Below are 21,025 nucleotides of genomic sequence, written 5' to 3'. Positions count from 1 at the left end.
TGCTTTCTTTTAACGTTCAAACGTATCACTTATGTGAATCTTTGCCGTGGAACATGTATAAAAAGGCTGATTTGGGAGCGCCTCGTCTGACACTTACCCCCCGGCAGTGGTTACAGGCATTAAAAATAACTATAAAGATATATTCAATCTTGTTGCTAATGGTCTCGTTTGCTTTTGTAGCTCATGTAGAGGCTTCAGAATTAATTTCAGTCAATTTCATAATCAGCTCAAAAGTCCCCACAGGAGCTTTAAAAAATGTAAGTAGTTCCGGTTCTATAGTAAAATCTCGTAAAAATTATTGATTATACCACTTTAAGCCTCAAACAGTTATTGAAATAAAACAATTTGAAGGGTTTAGGGGGAAATGTCTCTTTATTGAATTCGCCAAAAATCACATAGCCAGACATCCGAAGCATGAATCAAGAGGCTCAAACTACACGGTATTTTTTTTGACGGTTGGACTGGTTTTATCGTTAAAGTACATTTGTATTTTTAACTACCGATCTTTGTTTGTGTGTATATTTATTTGTTTGTTTTTCTAAACATTTTATTCTAAAAAATAATTTTCCATTTGAAATGTGTAAGTTTAAAGTAGCATAAGCAAAGAAATAGTCACGTAAATTAAGTACAGTACCAGTTAAGATGTACAGAACATGTGTTAAAACATTAAAGCCAAAGGTTAAGGTGAGATGAGTCACATGACGTGTGCCACACAGCTGATCATTTCATCCCCTCCTTTCTACTAGAGATGTCAACTCTCGTTCACTTCAGTGACCCGGATCTTCGGATCTCGTTCAGCTGAACGATTCGTTCATTACATTCGTTCACCAGGTCGTTCAGTGACATTTCCGGTTTACCCGTAACTCACTCTCACTCGTTCACGAACAATACGGCTCCCATTGCATTACTGGTCTTCTTGTTCAATCATCACAAAATAACAGTTACTTGGCCCAACTATATTAAAAAGAAAATATTATATTTATATAAAAATAAACATTCATGTGTTATCTCATCTTGCTGTTGTGTCAGTTTATTTTTGAGCTGTTGTAATATCGTTTCTAGTATTGTACTTTACTTTATTTCTTTATTTCAGACACATACGTCCATATCTGTACAAAACACAATACATAAAATAAAATACGAAGACTACAACTTCATTGTGCGATCAGTTCATCATAGTTTATAACGCAGCGCGGGGAGAACACAGACGTTTAATAACGTGGACCTGTGTTCAGATCTGTCTGTCAACAGAGACTGCAGTCCGCTGTGTACTACATATATTTTACACAGAGCTGTAGATGATCAGGCTTTATGATCAAACTTTTATATCTCGTCATCACTTCAGTCCGCGATGACCCGCTCCCCCCCTCCCTCTGTGCAGATGCTCTCTCCGTCTCAGCGCTGCGAGTCTGCATCACCGTTTTTATGATATGTTGTTTTTAAAGTTTAACGGAGGTGAATGAGGCTCCTTATATATTCACAGGGCCTGAGGATGTAATATATTTAATCAGAGTCTGAGTCTGTGAATTGACTTGTATGTACAGATGCACCTAATCAGGTCGCTTCGTTCAGTGAACGAGAGAGAGAGAGAGAGAGAGAGAGAGAGAGAGAGAGACATTCGGTCAAGCGATACGTTCAGTCACTGTCACTCGTTCATGAACGATGATACGTTCAGTCGTTCTCCTAACCAATGATGGTGATTTGATACATTAGATGTGATACAAACAGCCCTCCTCTGAAACGCAATTGGCTCGTGCTAACATCAATCAGTCTGGTTTCCTAAAAGAAGAAGTGGGGAGCCAAGTGAACGAAAGGAACGACTTTGATGCTTGAAAGTGAACGGATCATTCCGTTCACTGAAAAGATTCGTTCTTTTTGAACGAATCGTTCAGGACCGAAACATCTCTACTTTCTACTGCTTGGAAGGAGAAAAAGTGGCTCGCGGAAGTCTTAGCACCGCCTGCTACACAAGGTAAGACACAGCTGGTAGACGATTGGTTTTAGCATACATTAATAAATAGAGCAGAATACAGCGTTTATATTCATGTCAAAAGTTTTGAACCAGCGAGAAAATCAGAAAACATTAACTTCGTGTGAGCGCCATTAGTAAATGTTTTGAGCGAAATGAAACTCAGAGCGACCACGTATGAGCCAGCTCTGGTGAAGGTATCATTTAAGTTTACTACAACTAGATGGAATGTGTTAAAATGTCCATATTTTCGCGTTCAATGAAAACAGGATCTTACAAGGGTATTTTAATTGTAAGTAGACGTGAAAGTAGCGTGAACTTTGTCAAACCGAGAGTCGTCTGACCGCATCTGCCAGTCTAAGGTTTGTTGTATTCATCTGCTAAGTACACAGCGTTCCCTGTGCTACCCACACTAAAACACGTTTTAGATATGGAGGATGAATGTGAGAGTGTCACACCCGGATAGAGGCTGCTCGAAGCGTTCGCCTGACGGCAGCAGAATAAACAAACTGAGGCAGGGGTGCATATTGTCTCTCAGTATCATTCTGGCTCTGCACGGGCACCTTAACCCACCACATCACTGATGAGTAGGGGGCAGTACTCCTGCTGCCATGAGGGAAGGGGCGGAAAAAATAAAAAGGGCATCAGCAGGATGCAGCGGAGCACCAGCTGGCAGAAGTGTGTATTAGCACGTCGGGCAGTCTTGGAAATGTTAAAAGTTGTATTAACTGTAAGGGCACCCCAGGAGGACACACTGCACTTTCTCTATTGGAAGGGACAGCCTACCTTTAGTGCACTTTAGCCCAATCCCAATCTCCAGCCTAAAGCCTCAGCACGAAACAGTCACAGACTTAACTGACGTCAGGCGTGCAGTGTGAGTGTGTGACTCAGAACGGTACGAAAAACAAGAATGTGATGTAGACATGAGGGCTCAGAACGGTACGAAAAACAAGAATGTGATGTAGACATGAGGGCTCAGAACGGTACGAAAAACAAGAATGTGATGTAGACATGAGGGCTCAGAACGGTACGAAAAACAAGAATGTGATGCAGACATGAGGGCTCAGAACGGTACGAAAAACAAGAATGTGATGTAGACATGAGGGCTCAGAACGGTACGAAAAACAAGAATGTGATGCAGACATGGGTGTGTGTGTTCGTCTAATTTTTTTGATAATAAACTCTGAAGCTTTGTTGACCTTTGGTGTTGGGAATTACGGCTCTTTGAAGGGAGCTGGATCTTATGGGTCCGTTCCTTTCGGAGAGCCTAATCGTTTGCGAACTGGTGACATGATTCCACTGCACGTGACCGAGTGTAGCGGAGTTGCAGTTGAAAAAAGCTGCCTGTGGTCATCCGGCATAAAGAGGAGTGGATCGAGGGCGGGCCGTGAAATTTGGGCACAGCTATAAAAACAACGGCTCTCAACTACGACTCGGTTCCCGTCGTTTGCAACAAAGAGCCGTTCAAAAGAATCGGATCGTTCGCGAACGTCGCAACACTATCAACCTTGAAAAGTCAGCTGTTCTTTGTGTGCCACACTACAAGACTGTTAATTTCCTCTCAGCATGAATTATCATTGTTGTTTGAAATCAGCCAATGATGTTGAGTCTTGGTCTATTTGCACAACTGGAATCCTGCTGTTGAAATTTCGCTTGCAAAATGCAACAGGATGGAAATGATGTCATTGTACTTAAAAGTACTTTTCCACTATGACTGTATTGTTTCTGTTCTCATTATGATTTCAGTTTAAAAACATGTATTCTACAGTAATAAGCAAAGATTATCCAAGGTATAGTGAGTGAGTTGAATTTTGTTTAATTTACGTTATGATACTGAGTTAAGCCAATGTAGAAATACTAACTCACTAGGTGTTGCCGTCAAAATGGAAGCTTCTGAAGAGGCTGATTGGTCTCCTCATAGGCCAGAGCTGCCCTCCTCATCCTGCCTGTCCATGAAAAGTGATGCCTCCAAAAATATCATTCATGAGTTCACCAAGGACGCAGCTGACAGGTATACTAAGTCTACTCCGGGTCTGTGGTTGTGTAATGAGAATAAAACCCACCAACTCTTGCTCTATGTTTCTTTATCAGCTCGGTTAAGGAATCAAACTTGCCAGCCTCAAGTGACGCCTCCATAAATATCTATCATGACTTCAGCAAAGAAGCAACTGCAAGGTACAAAAAGTCTTATTTTCTATATTCACTGCTGAGTTTATTATGTCTACTACAGTTATTTACCTATGTATTTTAATAGCTCAAATGTATATTAGATTTCACCGTCTGATTTTTGGTCAAGGTTTTTAAATGTTAAATGACATAATGACGGCAATGTAGCTTTTTTCTGTCTGTTCGTCACTGGTCCTGGCCAAACAAAGTGTCGGCTGTTAAAAAACCTTTAACTTGGTAAAGATAACTTTGGTTCCAGAACGGAAGAAGGTATTGAAGTGCTGTTGTTACTTTCTCTTTGCAGTTCAATTCATTTAGAGAAATCAGACTTGCCGGCCTCTTCCTGCCTGTCCATGAAAAGTGATGCCTCCATAAATATCTATCATGACTTCAGCAAAGAATTGCCTAACGGGTATGTGAAGTCTTAATTCTGGGTCTTTAGCTGTTGTCGCCATGTGGGGATTGAAATGTTGGTTTAACATTGGTTTTATATCACAACAACTATTAACTATTAAGACATTGTCTAATGAGAATAAAACCTGCTGACCTTTACTATATTTTTTTATTTATTAGCGCACTTGATCGTGTAAATTGAGAATTTTGTAAATTCTTTCGTCATATTAACCTACTTATGAATTTTCATTATTCATATATTTAAAATGTCTGAAAATGAAACCAACAAAAATATGACAATGCGGGGAAGTTATCAAAGTTGACTTGTTAGTATTGTCGTCCATGTTTTTATCCAGTACACGTCATACATTGTTGTATTTCAGCTTTATTGCCACAGTAAGGAAAGACCAATGTCATTTACACCAAGGCAGTTCTATCACCAAGCAGACTTTGGAGGCACTCCATTTGAACACTTACCTGTTGTTGTTCATGTAACAAGGACATATGTTGTTGTTGCTCTCTTTGCCTGTCTCTATCCTGCATCTCCTTCTATCCCATTTTCGGCCCATCCAGTCGAGGCAGATGGCTGTTCAACATGAGTCTGGTTCTGCTCGAGTTTTTCTGCCAATGTGCCGAACATTGCTAAGTGCTACTCATGGTGATTCATGTTGGGCTTCTCTTTAAATAACATAATAAAGAGTCGGTCTGGACCGGCTCTTTTTGTAAAGTGTCTCGAGATAACTCTGGTTATGATTTGGCGCTATACAAATAAAATTTGATTGATTGATCTTAGAATAACATACTTCTCAATATTCATCTCAAGGGACCAACGTGATTGTCCAGAATCGATGGAGATGGATGGAAGTTCCATATTTAAGGTAAGACATGTCTCTTATGTCTGCACTGAAACCAGAATGGTTCAAAAGAATGACCTGATCTTTGTGCATAAAGTATGTTCACCATATGCATAAAGCAGGTGTTACGTTAAAGAAAGGTATCTTAGATGTCAGCCAACTGTATTACTTCTACCTTCTCCTTTGCAGTTGGTGGAAGAACACGCCAAGAACATTTTGCTGTGTGAGCTAAAAAGGTATGCACAGATGCTCTTTCCGAACCTATCGCAGTCGTCTGAGAGTGACAAGGTGAATCAAGACTGTTTGACCACTGAAGATGTGAAGCAAGATACCAGTGCCAGTGACGGGGCTCTCAAGATTACACTACATGTCTTGAAGAAAATCGGCCAAACAGAACTTGCTGACAGACTTGAGAAAAGTAAGTACCAAGAGTAGAACTCGTACACTAAAGTATGTCGTGTTTTCTCTGAAATTTGATGAGGAAAGAAATTTAACATGAACTTCTAGGCCACACATTCAGGGTGAGGTTGCAACCCTGAAATTGATGCACCAAAATGATTTCGTTTTTTCATTTTCTCCCTTCATCTAGACATTTATGGCGAGCTTGATGTATGCCAGCGCAAACTCAGACGCAAACTGAAAAAGTTTGAATACATTTACGAGGGAGTGGCACAGCATGGGAACCAGACACTTCTCAACAAGATATACACTGAGCTCTACATCACAGAGGGAGTCTGTGGAAGGGTCAATAATGAACACGAGGTCAGGCAGATTGAGGCTGCGACCAGGAGACGGGCAATAGAAGAGAGACCAATCAAATGTGAAGACATCTTTAAGCCCCTACCCGGACAAGACAGACTCATCAGAACAGTGATGACTAAAGGCATTGCTGGCATTGGAAAAACTATCTCCGTGCAGAAGTTTAATCTTGAATGGGCCGAGGGGAGAGTCAACCAGGATATCCAACTCCTAATGAATCTTCCATTCCGGGAGCTGAATCTGATGAAGGAGAACCACTACACATTGACGCAGCTACTTCATCATTTTCTTTCAGAGGCTAAGGAATCAGGGATTTCAAATTTTGGCAAATACAAGCTTGCCCTGATATTTGATGGGTTGGATGAGTGCCGGCTTCCTCTGGACTTTGACCACAACAAGCCCTGCTGCAGCGTCTCAGAGCCAACTTCAGTGGATGTTTTACTGACAAATCTAATCAAGGGGAACCTGCTGCCTTCTGCACACATCTGGATCACCTCCAGGCCTGCAGCTGCAAATCGCATTCCAGTTGATCTTGTTGACCGTGTGACAGAGATACGAGGGTTTGACAACCCTCAGAAGGAAGAGTACTTCAGGAAAAAAATCTCTGATCAAAACATGGCCAGTAGAGTCATCTCACATGTGAAGTCAATCAGGAGCCTCCATATCATGTGTCACATACCAGTCTTCAGCTGGATATCTGCCACTGTGCTGCAGAATATTTTAGAAGACACAGAGAGCAAAAGAGTCGAGGAGGATGGGAACAAAAGAGAGATGCCGGAGACTCTGACACAAATGTACACGCATTTCCTGGTATACAACTCGTTGATCCGATCTAGGAAGTATTCAGCAGGACAAGAGGCTTCTGAGACAGAGTTCCAGGCCAGAATGGATGAAGAGATGATCTTGAAGCTTGGGAAACTGGCCTTTGAGCACCTGATGAAAGGCAACATGATCTTCTATGAGAATGAGTTGAATGAGTACAATATCAACGTTCATGACGCTGCAATATACTCAGGAGTGTTCACACAGATCTCTGAAAACGATTTCGGATTTCATCTGGAGAAGGTCTACTGCTTTGTGCATCTCAGCATACAGGAGTTTTTTGCTGCGATGTACGTTTTCCACACATTCATCTGCTTCAATCAGAACTTGCTGGAGCCACAAGCAACCACCACTGCCCAGGAGTCTCCCAGTGACGTGACGCACCTTCTCCAGAGTGCAGTGGACAGGGCCTTGCAGAGTGACAACGGACACCTTGATCTGTTTCTTCGCTTCCTTCTTGGCCTCTCACAGACTTCCAATCAGAATTTGTTGAAGTGCGTCCTGACCACAATGGTGAGCAGCTCACCCAGGAACGAGCAAATGGTTGAGTACATCAAGGAGAAGATCAGCGAAAATCCCTCCCCAGAAAGATGCATCAATCTCTTCCATTGCCTCAGTGAGCTGAACGATCAGTCTCTCTTGGAGGGAATCCAGCACTACCTGAGCTCTGGTAGTTTGTCAGAGACCACGCTGTCACCTTCACAGTGGTCCGCTCTGGTCTTTATGCTGCTGACCTCAAAGGAGGAGTCAGATGAGTTTGACCTGAGGGAGTATTCAAGATCAGAGGAAGGTCTTCTGAGGCTGTTACCAGTGATCAAAGAATCCAGAGTAGCCTTGTGAGTAAAGAACATCTGTGCCAAAGACTAGTGTATTGTGCAAGTTAAATGATTTACTCATTCTAAATCTGAAACCTCCACAGTGGAGGCAGAAGCTGTTGTAAGTGATTGTCTAATTCCTTCATTATCATTTCATTTTGAAGGCTTAAAGAATCCAACCTCACGGACAGATGTTGCAGAGCCATTGGTGAAGTTCTAAGCGATTCGTGTCTGAGAGAGCTGGACTTAAGTGACAATGACCTTCAGGACTCAGGAGTAGAGCTGTTGTCTGCTGGGCTTGCAAGTACAACATGTCAGCTGGAAAAACTGAGGTTTGTGACAAGTGCTGAATCAGGCTTTGTTTTAATGCTGATGAAGCAACCTGGACTGAAGGTGAGTCAATATTGCATGCTGTTTATAAAATGTAAATGTTTTACTCTCTCCTTTTAGGCTACCCTTTTGTGGAATAACAGAGATTGGTTGTGGCTTTTTGGCGAGAGCTCTGAGGTCCAACCCAACCCACCTGAAGGAACTTGATCTGAGTTATAATCACCCAGGGCAACTGGGGATGGAGCTCATGTCCTCTTTGCAGGAGGACATAAAAGACCTCACTGTCAGGTATAACTGAGTTATATGCCATAACTTGTTGTTCATCATGGTATCGACTATCTCACAACCATGTTACATATTCCATATGTACAGGGACTGACCCAACTGGGCCACTTGATCTGCATATCACGTCCCATGTGGCCCATGTGGCCCATGTGCAGGCTATGATGTGAGAGCTGGTTTGCCTTTCTTTACAGGGATAGTTCGGATTTTTGGACACTAAGTTGTATGAAATACTTGCTAGTAGTGTAGTGGATGCAAAGCTATCAGCTCACTCACGAGTCCCGTGGTCACAGTTCTGGCCGGTTCCGATGGTCAATGAAAACATGGTAAATCTTCTTCTGCTAGATTTTGTGCTTTAAGGTGGCTGCTGGCAGCTCCGTTGGGGAGCAGGTGCTGGATGCTTCTTCTCTATAGACATTTTCATTGACCCATCTGGGGTTGGCCTTGCAAGCTGGCCATCTGAGCATCGTCTCTCCTTTCACACATGATCTCTCTATCTTGTGGGGTTTGACAATGTTTAAAGCATCGCCTGGCACCTTAGGTACTGGCACACAGCGCCTTGTGTGACTCACCAATAAATATTTAGTATGGCACACACTGCATAGAGCTCTCTGTTGGTGGGGACATCACACTTGAATACCAGGGTCAGGAATCCTGGGTAATATCTGAGGAACTGTATCTGCTCAGTCCCCTCTTGTGGTGTGTCTTACAGAGTTTCCATACGTGTGGAATATGTAACTGTGTGGACAGATATTCTTGATACAGTAGAGAACATTTAGGTACACTGTAACGGTCCATGTGTAAACCAAAATCAAAAAACGAATGCTTTTTCCCAACTACCGTTTATAAATAGGGGAAGAAGTCAAGTACCTGGACCTCTGACCTTGGTTTTCTGAGTGAAGAGACTACCTTTCCTTAGAACCTGTTCCACATAAGTTAATTAGTGAAATCATGCACACCTGGGCTTTTTAGCTGGTACATGTGAGTGTGGTATGTCCAAAAGAAAGATCTAATGCTCCTTTTAGTTCAGTCCCTTGAGATGTGTAATACATACAGTACAGGGACTGTGTGAAGTTATAGTCTCTAGAGACAAAGAGCAAAGGTAACAGTGTACCAGTGTGTTTTGTTCCTTTTCTGTAAAGTAACTAAGCACACTTTCAATGTTTTTAATGTCAGTGTTTGATTTTTGTAGCTTGAACAACAATGCAGAGTGCTACTTAAAATCATCTCTGAAGAAGTGTAAGTTTTTTTACACACAATTCAATGGACATTTCACGCATGCAGCCAAGTTATTCATTTTAAGATATATTACATATATTTTTGATTTTCTTCAGATGCCTGCCCACTTACTATGGATCTGAATACCGCCCATTCACTCCTGTCTATTTCCGAAGACCACCGAAAAATGATTCGAATGGAAACGGCACAGACGTATCCCGACAGTCCAGAGCGATTTACAGACTGGGGACAAGTGCTTTGTAAAGAGGCTCTGTCTGCTCGTTGCTACTGGGAGGTGGAGTGGACTGGGGAACGCACAGGTATCGGGGTGGCTTATAAAGGAATCAGCAGGAAAACAAAAGGTAACGAGTCTGTCCTTGGCTACAATAGTCAGTCCTGGAGTCTGCGCTACTGTCATGGTAAATACACAGCCTGGTACAACAGGGATGATGCGCCCATATCTGTCCCCTACTTTAACTCTAAAAGGGTTGGAGTGTTCTTGGACTGGTCAGCTGGCACTCTGTCCTTCTACGCCGTATCATCGAACGCCATGAGTCACCTGCACACCTTCCCCGTTAAATTCTCTGAGCCGTTGTATCCAGGCTTCAGGTTAGGAGTCGCAGATACTTCATTAGTTCTGTGCCAACCAGAATACCCTTAAATACAGTTAAATATTCAATGTACATGTTCCTGAAACATGTACATTGAACACACCAATGAGCTAATTGATGCTAACAGTATTGGGAAAATGAAGGCATATCAGATGTTTGTAACATGCTGCTTCTATCTGTAGTGGATCTAACATGATCTGTGTTGTGAAGTTAGTATTCAAAAAGAACTCTACCTTGGTGACTTTTAAATGTACTTTTTGTTGAAAATATCCGACTGAAAAAGCTTTTAGCTTCATTTTTCCTAATTCCGAAAGGCTACTTCTCCGCTTGCTAGCTTTCACCTAGCTAGCTGCTTTCATCTAGCTATCACCGCTTCTTTCCATTGAAAACATCTTAAACGCAAAGTTTGATTTCCCAATTACATACCAGAACAACATTTGCATTGTTGGACACCTAACTGATCTGCCTGTGGGTCTCACAGTCCATATTACCTTCACTGAATCAGATACTTCACTTGGGACAGCAACTTGTTCCACAACCAAGGAAACATGGAGGCCTCAAACATGGAGGTACTGACTCTCACTCTATCTGCTTCACACTGGGTTAAAAAGCACCTGAGTGTTCTGTGGAGGTATTGTAAACAGAAAGCAGCAGAACTATATCATTGTCAAGAAGCAACAAAGGACATAAGAGTAAGCTAGCTGTTAGCTTAAAGAGCTAGAATGGTTGAAAGCACTCTATTACAACAAAAACAGTATATTCCCCCGGTATTTTGCCTTTTGTACTTTATTTAATATCTATAGAATGTTACTATAAGCATAACACCACGTATCATATCATATATCGTGTCCTTATTTTTTATTTACACTGAAGTATTTTATTTTTTAAGCTAAGGTTTATTTAGCATCAGCTAACTTGGATTTTGCTAAGTTGTCAAGTGAGCAAACTGAAAGGCCAAGAGATTTGGTTTACAGTTATGGAGAAACACAAGTTAGAGGACTGTGTGATATGAATTTCTTTGTCGACATTGTAATTTATTGTATTCTTATGTGTTCTTATGTAGCAGTCGGAGCACCCTCCCCCTGGGTAAAATGGTGTCCTGCTCAGGACAGGTGAAATGATACAGCAATGATAAAATGTATTTTAATGTATTTATTTATTTGTTGTTTTTTTTGTAGGGACAGATATGTAGCAGGTAAAGTGATGCCGCACACCAAGGCAGTTCTAGCCTTAGATAATTTGCTATGTTTCCCTAGAGACAAATTTCAAGTTTATGACACAAAACATGTTTCAAGTGTGAGAAAAGAATCTTTATTTTGGAAACACAACAGACCGATACTGAAATGAAACAGACGGCAACTATTTTATCAAATATTTATTTTCTATAATGACGTTACTGTTGCCAGGTGTTTTATAAGTGTTATTGTGTCATGTATTGGAGTTGATTGACAGGATGTGATCATTGGGTGACAGTGTAAAGAAAAGTACACAAGCTGAACAAACATGTCAGGCCAAACAGTGTAAACAATAAATAAACGATTCATGTCAAACATCCTTCCTGTAATCTGAGCAGTTTGGCTTTCATCTCCTTCTTCTTTTATAAACTCATAAAAATACAGACCAAACGGCGCAACAGGTAAGTTTATAAAATCAGTTGTGTTATAAATTATTGGTACTTAGTTTTGCAGTGTAAGTGCAGAAGCTAGAAAACTCGATTCTATTTCAAAACTATGAATCAAAACTCTTTAAAAAATGTGTCTTTGTTTTAAAAATAGTGATTTGTTACAAGTGAATCGGTTAGTCGGAAACTGTTGATCCGTCGTCACGAAGAAGCTCCTCTGTTCTGCTGCGCTGGTCGTTCCTGTGGGTCAGTGCTGTGCAGCTGCTTTAGCTGAACAGAAGAAAACACAGCGAAGTGGTCAGTGTTTGTTCTCACTGTCAGGACATCATAGGTGCTAACAAATCTTTAATTTGTATCGGAGCTTTTTATGCAAATGAGACATTTTATTTGCAGGAGAATTTGGGATTTAAAAATGTTTACCGTAGATTTCACACAGACAAATTGTACACAAACTTGTAAAATATACAGTTTAGATGCATAGTGCATATGATACCAAGAAGAGACCTGACTCCAGTACTTTGTGCAAGCATAATGTGCATTTTAAATTGATAACATAAACAGAAATTGTCGTTTAATCTAAACGTATTTGACATAGAATTCTGCACTCCTGAGAAATATAGGAACCTCATTATCAACTGTGCACAAATAGTATGAATGTCTTTCAATTTAGAAAAAAAGCACACAGCTCCCACCAATCACGACTTTTCACACTGAGGCCACCACATTTCATCAAAACAGCCCTTTATGATACCAGAGCTTCACTGACCAGAACAACAGCCAAGAAGAAACAGAGGCTCTTAATCACCCCAAACACAGGAGCCAGGACTGAGCACAGATTAGCTTCAGAGACTTGATACAAATAAGGATGAATGTTTAGTCAAAGATAAACAGATTTCTTTTATTCTCAAAAATTTTATTGACATAACCTTGGATTATGTACGTGACCAAAATGAAAGTGAAACAGAAAATGTTCACTCAGGACACATTTTTAAGGATTGAGGGAGTCCATTCTGTCACCAATCTGTGCACATTCCTGGCCAAAACTTATCAGTTTATACAGACGCACACGAAACAGAAAGTACAATAGAGCACACGACCCGATGGGGAAATGGGTGGTATACCTGGATCAGACATTCTCACCGACTCTCCAGCGACTCAGTCTCTGCACACCAGGGACAGATCACATGTTTGTTTCTAGAGTCACTTTGTGTGTTTTGTACATCCGTCTTTAAAGTGATTTAAGAACAGCTGAGGTTCAAAGTGTAAAGAGAACATTTTGTTGGCCATATTTGGTTGCGTGTATGAAGCCTTACTTAGTTTATACTTAAGTGTATTATAGTGTAAGAGCTTATATAAAGCATGTACTGTAGCTGGGGATACATGTGTGTTAACGACAGTGTGAGTGCACTGACCTGCGACCAGCTTGCTCTTGCGTGAGGCCTCGGAGGCCAGCGCCTGGGACACGTTCATGATCCTCTTCTGCTGCTGCAGAGCTGTGTCCAGCTCACTGAAGTCCAGCGGTGCAGACGGCTGAATGTTCTGAACACTGTGGACACAAACACTCCGGACTATGAACCAGTGGATTCATGCGAAACACTCTGACTGCTGTCGAACTACCAACCATCCCTTGTTGACGCGATGTACACATCAACACTTTGAGAGTGCTTAAACATTAAACAGGTGTAGTATAAGAGTAACTGTACCTACACTGTTGCAATAAGGCCTTTATTTTCCCCTGTGATAGAGAAGATCTCAGAAAAGCTGCAGACATTTTGAACTCTTTATCTATCCGTGTGTTTGTCTATCTTACAAAGCAAAAACACTGAATATTTAACTCTTCTCTTCGCATACTTACACGGCCCAAGTGATAAAGTAAAACACCAAAATCAACAACAGCTTCAACCCAACCAGCGAGCGTGGTCTACCTGGATTTGGTCAGCAGGTTCTTGATGCGCTCGGCCCGGCGGGAGCGTTCCTCCTGCTCCTCTGGACTCAGAGGCTCGTCAGAGTCAGACTCTATGTAGCGCTCTGGGATGGGAACTTTTTGAGGTTTGGACAGCTGCATGTTGGACAGACAGGTAGTTCATTAGACAATTTAAGGACAGCCACTACATGTACAGACTAAGTAAAGTGCAGGTTTTCCAATAACCAAATATCGAACCTGTCATCTTTAAATTCTGCTCTTAAAGGGTTTCTAATAAATCTAATTGATTCTGTATAAAGATCTTTTCCAGCAACTTCCTGTATTTCACTATAAAGGCATGAACAGCCGCGAGCTGCTCAGCCTCCTGTATTTTCCATGACTGAGACAGAGGCTCATCAGGTGTGTGTCTACCTCGCGGCTGATATCCAGGTCAAACTCAAAAGGCTCCACGTCCACCTCTCGTATGTGCGCCGTCACCGTCACCCACTCGTCCGATTGGATCCTCCCTCTCTCTTTCACTTGGTGCCGCCCCTCATCGCTCTGACCCTCTGCGACAGGTCGTTCCTCCTGCCAATCAAACACCTGGAGAGGGCAGAAGTCAGGATTACACTGCAGGCATGGTGACGGGGAAACATCAGGTAACATCGTTAGATATGAGCCTTTCAGTAAATATTAAGTAATCACAGGGTTTCCCCCGATTAAACACATTTCTATGTATAACTTTACCAGTGTCAAATGTTTACATTTAATGGCAGCAGGTCAGATCCCTGGATATCTGCATGATTCATTTATAGGAACATTAATCTACATATGAGGAGCTGAAGCCTTTAAAGTTACACAGTACACATGATTTTTAGAGCAGAAACTATTAGTTGATTAATCAGTTATTCAACTTATAGATCATTAATTTGCAGCAAATTTTGAAATGGATTAATTAAAATGTGTAATTTGTTGATCGTCCTCGTCTTTGATAACGTTCGGCTTTGGGACTGTAGATCAGGAAACAACACGCAGGAGCACAGAGACAATCTGCTAGAGGCTGAACGCAGCAGCTTTCATTTGGAAATGTGAAAACTACAACTGACGTTTCCACTGTTGTTAAAGTGATAATCTCAAAGGTTTTCATGTCACTATCTATCGCCGAATGAGGTAACACAATGGTGATTGAGCCGATGGCCCACTGATGAAAGCCTTTGCATTTGCAGTGTTACAGACTGGGTGTCTGTGGCGACTTTCGTGCGTTTTCCATCAGCCAGCAGTGGTTGGTCTGCCAGAGAGGGTAGGCGGAGCTAAGCAGCTGCTTTTCCGCTCTCTGCAAGAGTTGCGAGTAAACAGTAATCTACTATGGCTGAACAAACAACGAAAAGATGGATGACTACAGATACAACTTCAACAATAAGAGAAAATCCAAAGAAGAAAAAGAAACAAACTCGACGCTCAGATGAAGCAAACAGTCTAAAAAGGAAAGCGACCGTCAGCCAGGAAAATCAAGAGTTACAACCGGAGCCAACCGTGGACGTCACACACGCAGCACTGTCTGGATATCTGGGAAGTGTGCTCCTGCAATTAGCGTTTTGTCGCCATAGGTGCCGCCAAAGAGAACGAAACTGAGATCTTCGAGATTACCAACTGATTACCATAGTCCCAACTATGGACTATTTAAAAGATGTTTACAAGGGTGAATCATTTCTCTAATATACAGCTCCGGAAAAAATTAAGAGACCACTCCAAATGTTCCTTAAATCAGCCTCTCTCTCTACATGTCATGGCCGACCAATCCAGATCTGAACGCCACTGAAAACCTCCTGAAGAAGACGGACGTCACAAGCCATCGGACAAAGAGCGGCCTAATGTCACCCAGCAGCTCTGTGACAGACTGGAGGAGAGCATGCAGAGATGCAAGAACGCTGTGATTAAAACCAGGTAAAAACCATATACTGACTCTGAACTCTTCCTGAGTTAAAACATTTGTATTCTGTCGTTTAAATATGAACTTGTTTTCTTTGCTTTGCTCGAGCTCTGAAAAACATCTTTTTTTGCATCTTTTTGTTTTCTTAACCAGTCGTTATTTTCTGCAAATAAAAGACCTGAAGGAGAATCTGTTATTTGGAAGTAGGAGAAATGTTGTTTACAATAAAACAAAAGCAAATTTTGCACAAACATAAACCTATAAATAGAAGAACCAGAGGATTTTTTCCAGAGCTGTATCTTGGTGTAAGGAAACGCTGCACACATAGAAGCTGTAAGCTCTGTGGTTAAATATGTCATGTCTCTGCAGCGAGTCGTGCCTCAGGTAGAGTCGTGCCTCAGGAACAATTACAGCGGGAAATTCATCCAGAGATTTGAAAGCATGACTTTGAGAATCGTTACCATGGAGAAGTCCCAGGTAGACGATAAGTCCGTTTCTGGAAGTTGTAATTATACACACGTACCACGTCCTTCTGCCCGGTTTACATGAGAACATTTATAATCTGACAAGTTTGTGTGCCGTGTGTGTGTGTTGAGGGGTACTTGTTGTGAGTAATCATCCAAGGAGTATCAAAGCCATGCATGCATCCCTTCCACTCCAGCAGCCTGCAGCAGGGTCTGATCTGGTGGTGTGTTCACATGCTCTGAGAAACACTGCATCCCATGCCTTGTTGTGCTCAGGAGAATCAGTCGCACACAGGAGGAAAGAGAGAGAAAAACACCATGCAGACACATACAGATTCATCAAACCCCCCCACACACCAGATTAGGAAGAACACAGCCAAGAGGAGGTTCAGAAGCAAGAAACTCTTTATTGTCGAGTGCAAATCTCTACATGATAGAAAAGAAAAGGGGAAAGAGTTGTGCGTTGCTTCTCAGATGACACAGAATTAGGCTGTGATTAGCTGTTCACTTCTCTAAGTTCTCTACTATATTTCTACTCTTCAACTGAGCAACCTCCTGGAACTACTTTCTTGTTGATCTGATATATTGTACCTAGCTGTGGAAGGATAAAAGCAATATGGCGAAAAACTTTCAAGATTAATACTCGTCTGAAAAACCTGGAGCGGACAACAGTGCCGTAAAGAACTACATCACCCTTAATCTGCTCTGTCCCCGTCCTTACTCTCCACACTGATTCCTCATGACAAAGTTGTCCATACTTATTTTTTATTGCATTTCCTGTCTTGTATATTTATGATGCATAAAACAGCACAGCATAGGCCACTTTAAAAATACTCGCACACGAGTACAGATTCTCTCCCCGTCTTTAAACGTGGCAATGCAAAAATCCACCACTGTCATACGATAAAAATAACCTTGTAGTCTGTACAAGAAAAGGCTGCATTAATGAGGACGTTAATTCAAATATAAAATGGTGTAAACACGTTTGATGCTGGTGGAGGAGAGAAAATAAAAGATGCTCTGGCGTTTATGGTTAGATGCTTTAAAAGAGGTGAAAAGAAGAAAATTACAGACTATGGCTGTGTTCGAAATGACATACTATATACCATATACTGTATACTGTATACTATATACTACATACTGCGACCTGCGGTAACATGTACAGTAGTGCGGAGCTGTTCAAATGTATTTTGCAGTAAGCTACGCCAGGTGCCAGCTGCCGCTTTTGGAAAGCAGGAGGAAACAACAGCCCGCCAACAGCAAACAGCTGCTTCTTTAGCTATAGCGCCCCCTTCTGCAAAGTCAAATGACTCTACATTAGACCCGGGAAATTATCGCCTCGGCTCCGATCGGCATGGATGGGAACACAAAACTCGGGTCGACACGTTAGTCTCCGCCCCCTCTCCGGCGCAATGTTATGCTCCGTCGGTAACTTCTGTGACTCCTCGTCATCTCAGCTACAAATTCCGCCCGTCTCCGTCCGAGCAGCGATTTTTGTCGGCGCCGAGTTTGATTAGACCTAACCACCGCAACATCCTCACTGTTTACTAACCCTGGCAATGGGAACAGAGACAATCTGCATTTATAAGCGGGTCTTCCCGGGTCTGAAAAACCTGCGTCAGCGCGTTAATTTCGGTGGGAAAGGGGTTTTAGTGTTTACATATTTTAACAAACTATCAAAAGTCAGAAACACATTATTGTTAATCATTTGCGAACATTTAACTGTTTCACTTTCAGATAAACGTGTTTGTGGTTCCCGTCACCGACTATGCTCGCATTGTTTACATTTATTTTTTTACATTTATTTTTTTGTTTGTTCAAACTGCATTGTATATTACTTCAATGTACAAACATTTGTTTACATTTAGTGCGGGGCCGGACAATCACGTTTGTATATGTCACGAAGTTCGCTATGAACTCTGGGTAATTCCCTCAGGCAAAGTCTGCAAAAAAGCGAACTTACGTAAAGTCCGTATAAAAAGCTCAGAAAGTCTGCGAGAGAGAGAGCCCTCATGCACGAAACGATTTGACAGCGGGACAGCCCTAAGCCCTCGCAGACTTAGCAGGAACGCGCCTCAAAGTCCGTACGTCCGTGAGCGTGGACATCGAGATTACTGGAGATTTTCTCCGAATCAGTTCGACATCCAGTGTTTTTTGGCAGACTGTAAATGTTGCTTCTGTTTGCATACTACATACTACATTTTGGCCAAATCAGTACGTACTGCTACTATAGTATGCCATTTCGAACACAGCCTATGTATTGCTCACTGTTACAGGGACATTTGATTTCAAGGAATTATGGGAAACGTAGTCTGATTACAGATCTCACAGCAGTCTAGTCATGAGTGTGTTAGTCTGTAATCAATACTTGTGAAATGTTACGTTAAAGGAAGACTTTGACATTTTGAATTATATCATATTATATACCTTTATTCACCCAGTTAGCATTGTTAGCATGAACCCAACGTGCACCAAAGTGAAAGCTCGGTTTAGTTTTCATGTCAAAGTTTTCCTTCAGGAGTTTTAAGCAGCAGAGTCCAGACGTCGTCCTGACTGAAAAGCAACCTTAAAGCTAACTCTTGCATCATTTCTGTGATTCAGAGGTGGAGACGCACGCTTAAAACATGATCAATCACAATGTTGATTAAGGAGGTAAAAGGCAAAAAGATCGTCAGCAAAACAAGGCACTTGGATTTCATTTGACGAAAAGAAAGAAGGGAGGTGTGATCATGATTTTTTGTGCCACTAGCATTGCCTCTTGATTCATTTCATCAACCTGACTACTCTTTATATTTCTCTTTCCAACAGTCCCCCACTCCTGTATATGCTCTATATACCAAATCTCTACAAAATATAACTGTACAGCTGTATACTGAAAAATACCTCAGTAAATAAATAAAAGTGTACAAGTACACGGTATGTAGATGTACATAAATGGGCTCTTCTCTCTACTTCCTGGTTTTAAAAACAGAGAAAGGGAGGCAGAGTGATGCCTTCCTTTCCCTCCTTTTCTCAATGGATTTACATTCAGAATTGTGTCAGTGAGGTCCCACCGGGGGGCAGTGGTAACACAGGGTTCAAGTGACCCCTGGAGTTTAAAAAAATAAACAGGGAGCGACGCTGTCCCAGTCCAAAACTAGCCAAACATTCCCCATAATCTCCCGCGCTCAATTGGTCTCCCAGTGTTCTTAAAGCATTAACCAAGCTAGCTAGCCAGCCAGTCAGTCCCACCCTTTAGCTTGTTAGTGCTAACGTTACACATGGCAGAGAGTGCTAGCGTGTTAGCATTCCTGCTAGGTTATTAAGTGGCCGGGGGCTGGAGGGTGGCATAGCAGCAGTGGTGGTGCAGGTGGTGCTCCCTGTGTCTGCTGCTGCTGCGCGGGGGTGGGGGGTAACGTACGGAGGCCGGAGGATCTGATGTGCTGGATGGCAGCCTGGACGAGGAGGAGGAGCGCTGGGTGGTGAAGCTGGAGGTGGAGAGGCCCGTGCTGGAGCGCTCGCCCTGGCTGAGGTTCCTCTTTCGCTCGCGGACCAGCGCCTTCTGGTGGCGCTTCATCCGCTCCAGCTGCTCCTCGGCGGTCATTCGCCCTCGCGGCTGGATGCTCGGGAGCTGTGGGCCTTCGGTGGGAGATGACAGACGCTCAAAGGCACTCTTCGGTCTCTCCTGGTGAGACTGGGAAAGAGGAAAGATACAAGGAGAATTGGAAAGAGGACGGGATGGGAATGAGAGCGGGGATGGATGGAGAGTTAAGAAGGAGAGTAGGCAGAAAGTAAGAGAAAAAACGACAGAGAAACGGACAGTGACGCAGTGTACTGGATGACAAGTGTAACAAAATGGTCAGAGAGAAATGGAAAACAACAATAATAAAAGTGACAGATTTAAACAACATACAGCAACTTCAAACTTGCATAAATGCACTGATACCAACTGAACACTCAATCTATCTTAACCTCTATCTAATACTTGTACTGCACACCTAAACTTGCCATTAAACATAAGATTAAACAGAACTCTAAGATACCCTGACTTTCTCCAGCTGATCACAGGTGTCTTGACTCACCCTGGCTGCAGAGCCCCCGGGGCCTCTCCTTAGGGTGACGTAGGACGAGATAGAGTTGGACTGGTTCAGTCGAGATGAGGAGCCTAACAGACCTAACAACGGGAGAAGGATGAGCACAGTTTGGTTTGTTTATTTAAAGTAAAATTATACAAATAATAGCAGTAAGGTAAAAAAAATACAAGGTCATACAGAATGCAAAGATGAAATATAAGTACAAAAGTGTGTGTGAATTATTACTCAATCTATCACATCTATCATAAATACCTCGACTTAACAGCTTTCCAATTAAATTGTTCACAAAACTAGATTCTGTATTTATTTACAGTTTTAATGACATTCCATACAGTGGACGTCTCTTTGAAACGTACGGCTCCTCCTGCCGGTTAAAACTAATTTAGTGGCAAAATAAATGTTTCATGTTTAAACTGAAGAATGTTTTCAGTCTGAGGAGACAGAAATTATTTTATTGCACATTCCAATCAATTTAATTAAATTGCTAATTACAAATATTTCTCATACTTTCATCCTTTTAAAAAGTTTCCAGTTAGAATCATGAACATTAGAAAAACCCGGTCTTGGTTTACACTCCCTCTTTAAGTGTATAAAAAAGGCACTAGAAGAGGATGTTTGCACTCTGTGCTGTTAAAAAACTAGCTACAAAGTCTGTATTTTATGTATAAAGTGTTTAAATTTTTCATGTTGCTGTTCGAGTACCTTTACTTTGGAAATACTGATAGTCAACATCAGACCCGGCGCTGTGGTGGCTCATTGCTGGCAGCTCTGGTTCACTCAGGTATGACCGCAAGTCAGTCTTAAAGTAGTAAGAG

General features: G+C 42.0%; 1 protein-coding gene and 1 pseudogene across 4 annotated transcripts in view; one reads left to right on the top strand and one right to left on the bottom strand.

Moving 5' to 3' along the window:
• The first annotated feature begins 1,926 nt into the window (after positions 1-1,926).
• On the top strand, positions 1,927-11,757 carry LOC138612510 (NLR family CARD domain-containing protein 3-like; annotated as a pseudogene).
• plekha7a (pleckstrin homology domain containing, family A member 7a) overlaps positions 11,515-21,025 on the bottom strand; it is a 165,900-nt gene continuing 156,389 nt past the window's right edge. For 3 of the 4 annotated variants that reach the window (XM_069685813.1, XM_069685815.1, XM_069685816.1), the window contains 8 exons: positions 20,913-21,009; positions 20,199-20,290; positions 19,538-19,810; positions 14,176-14,346; positions 13,766-13,899; positions 13,253-13,386; positions 12,962-13,002; positions 11,515-12,110 (listed from right to left, as the gene is read on the bottom strand). In XM_069685813.1, coding sequence (XP_069541914.1) covers positions 12,977-13,002; positions 13,253-13,386; positions 13,766-13,899; positions 14,176-14,346; positions 19,538-19,810; positions 20,199-20,290; positions 20,913-21,009 — 927 coding nt within the window. In that variant the 3' untranslated portion in view covers positions 11,515-12,110; positions 12,962-12,976. The remainder of the gene's footprint in view (positions 12,111-12,961; positions 13,003-13,252; positions 13,387-13,765; positions 13,900-14,175; positions 14,347-19,537; positions 19,811-20,198; positions 20,291-20,912; positions 21,010-21,025) is intronic. The other variant, XM_069685814.1, reaches the window with a different exon arrangement.

Source organism: Semicossyphus pulcher, unplaced genomic scaffold, assembly GCF_022749685.1.
Source record: "Semicossyphus pulcher isolate SPU_LCO1_2020_fin unplaced genomic scaffold, fSemPul1.0.p SCAF_8, whole genome shotgun sequence".
In the NCBI taxonomy this organism is placed as follows: domain Eukaryota; kingdom Metazoa; phylum Chordata; class Actinopteri; order Labriformes; family Labridae; genus Semicossyphus; species Semicossyphus pulcher.
This window is presented reverse-complemented; position numbering and strand designations above follow the sequence as displayed.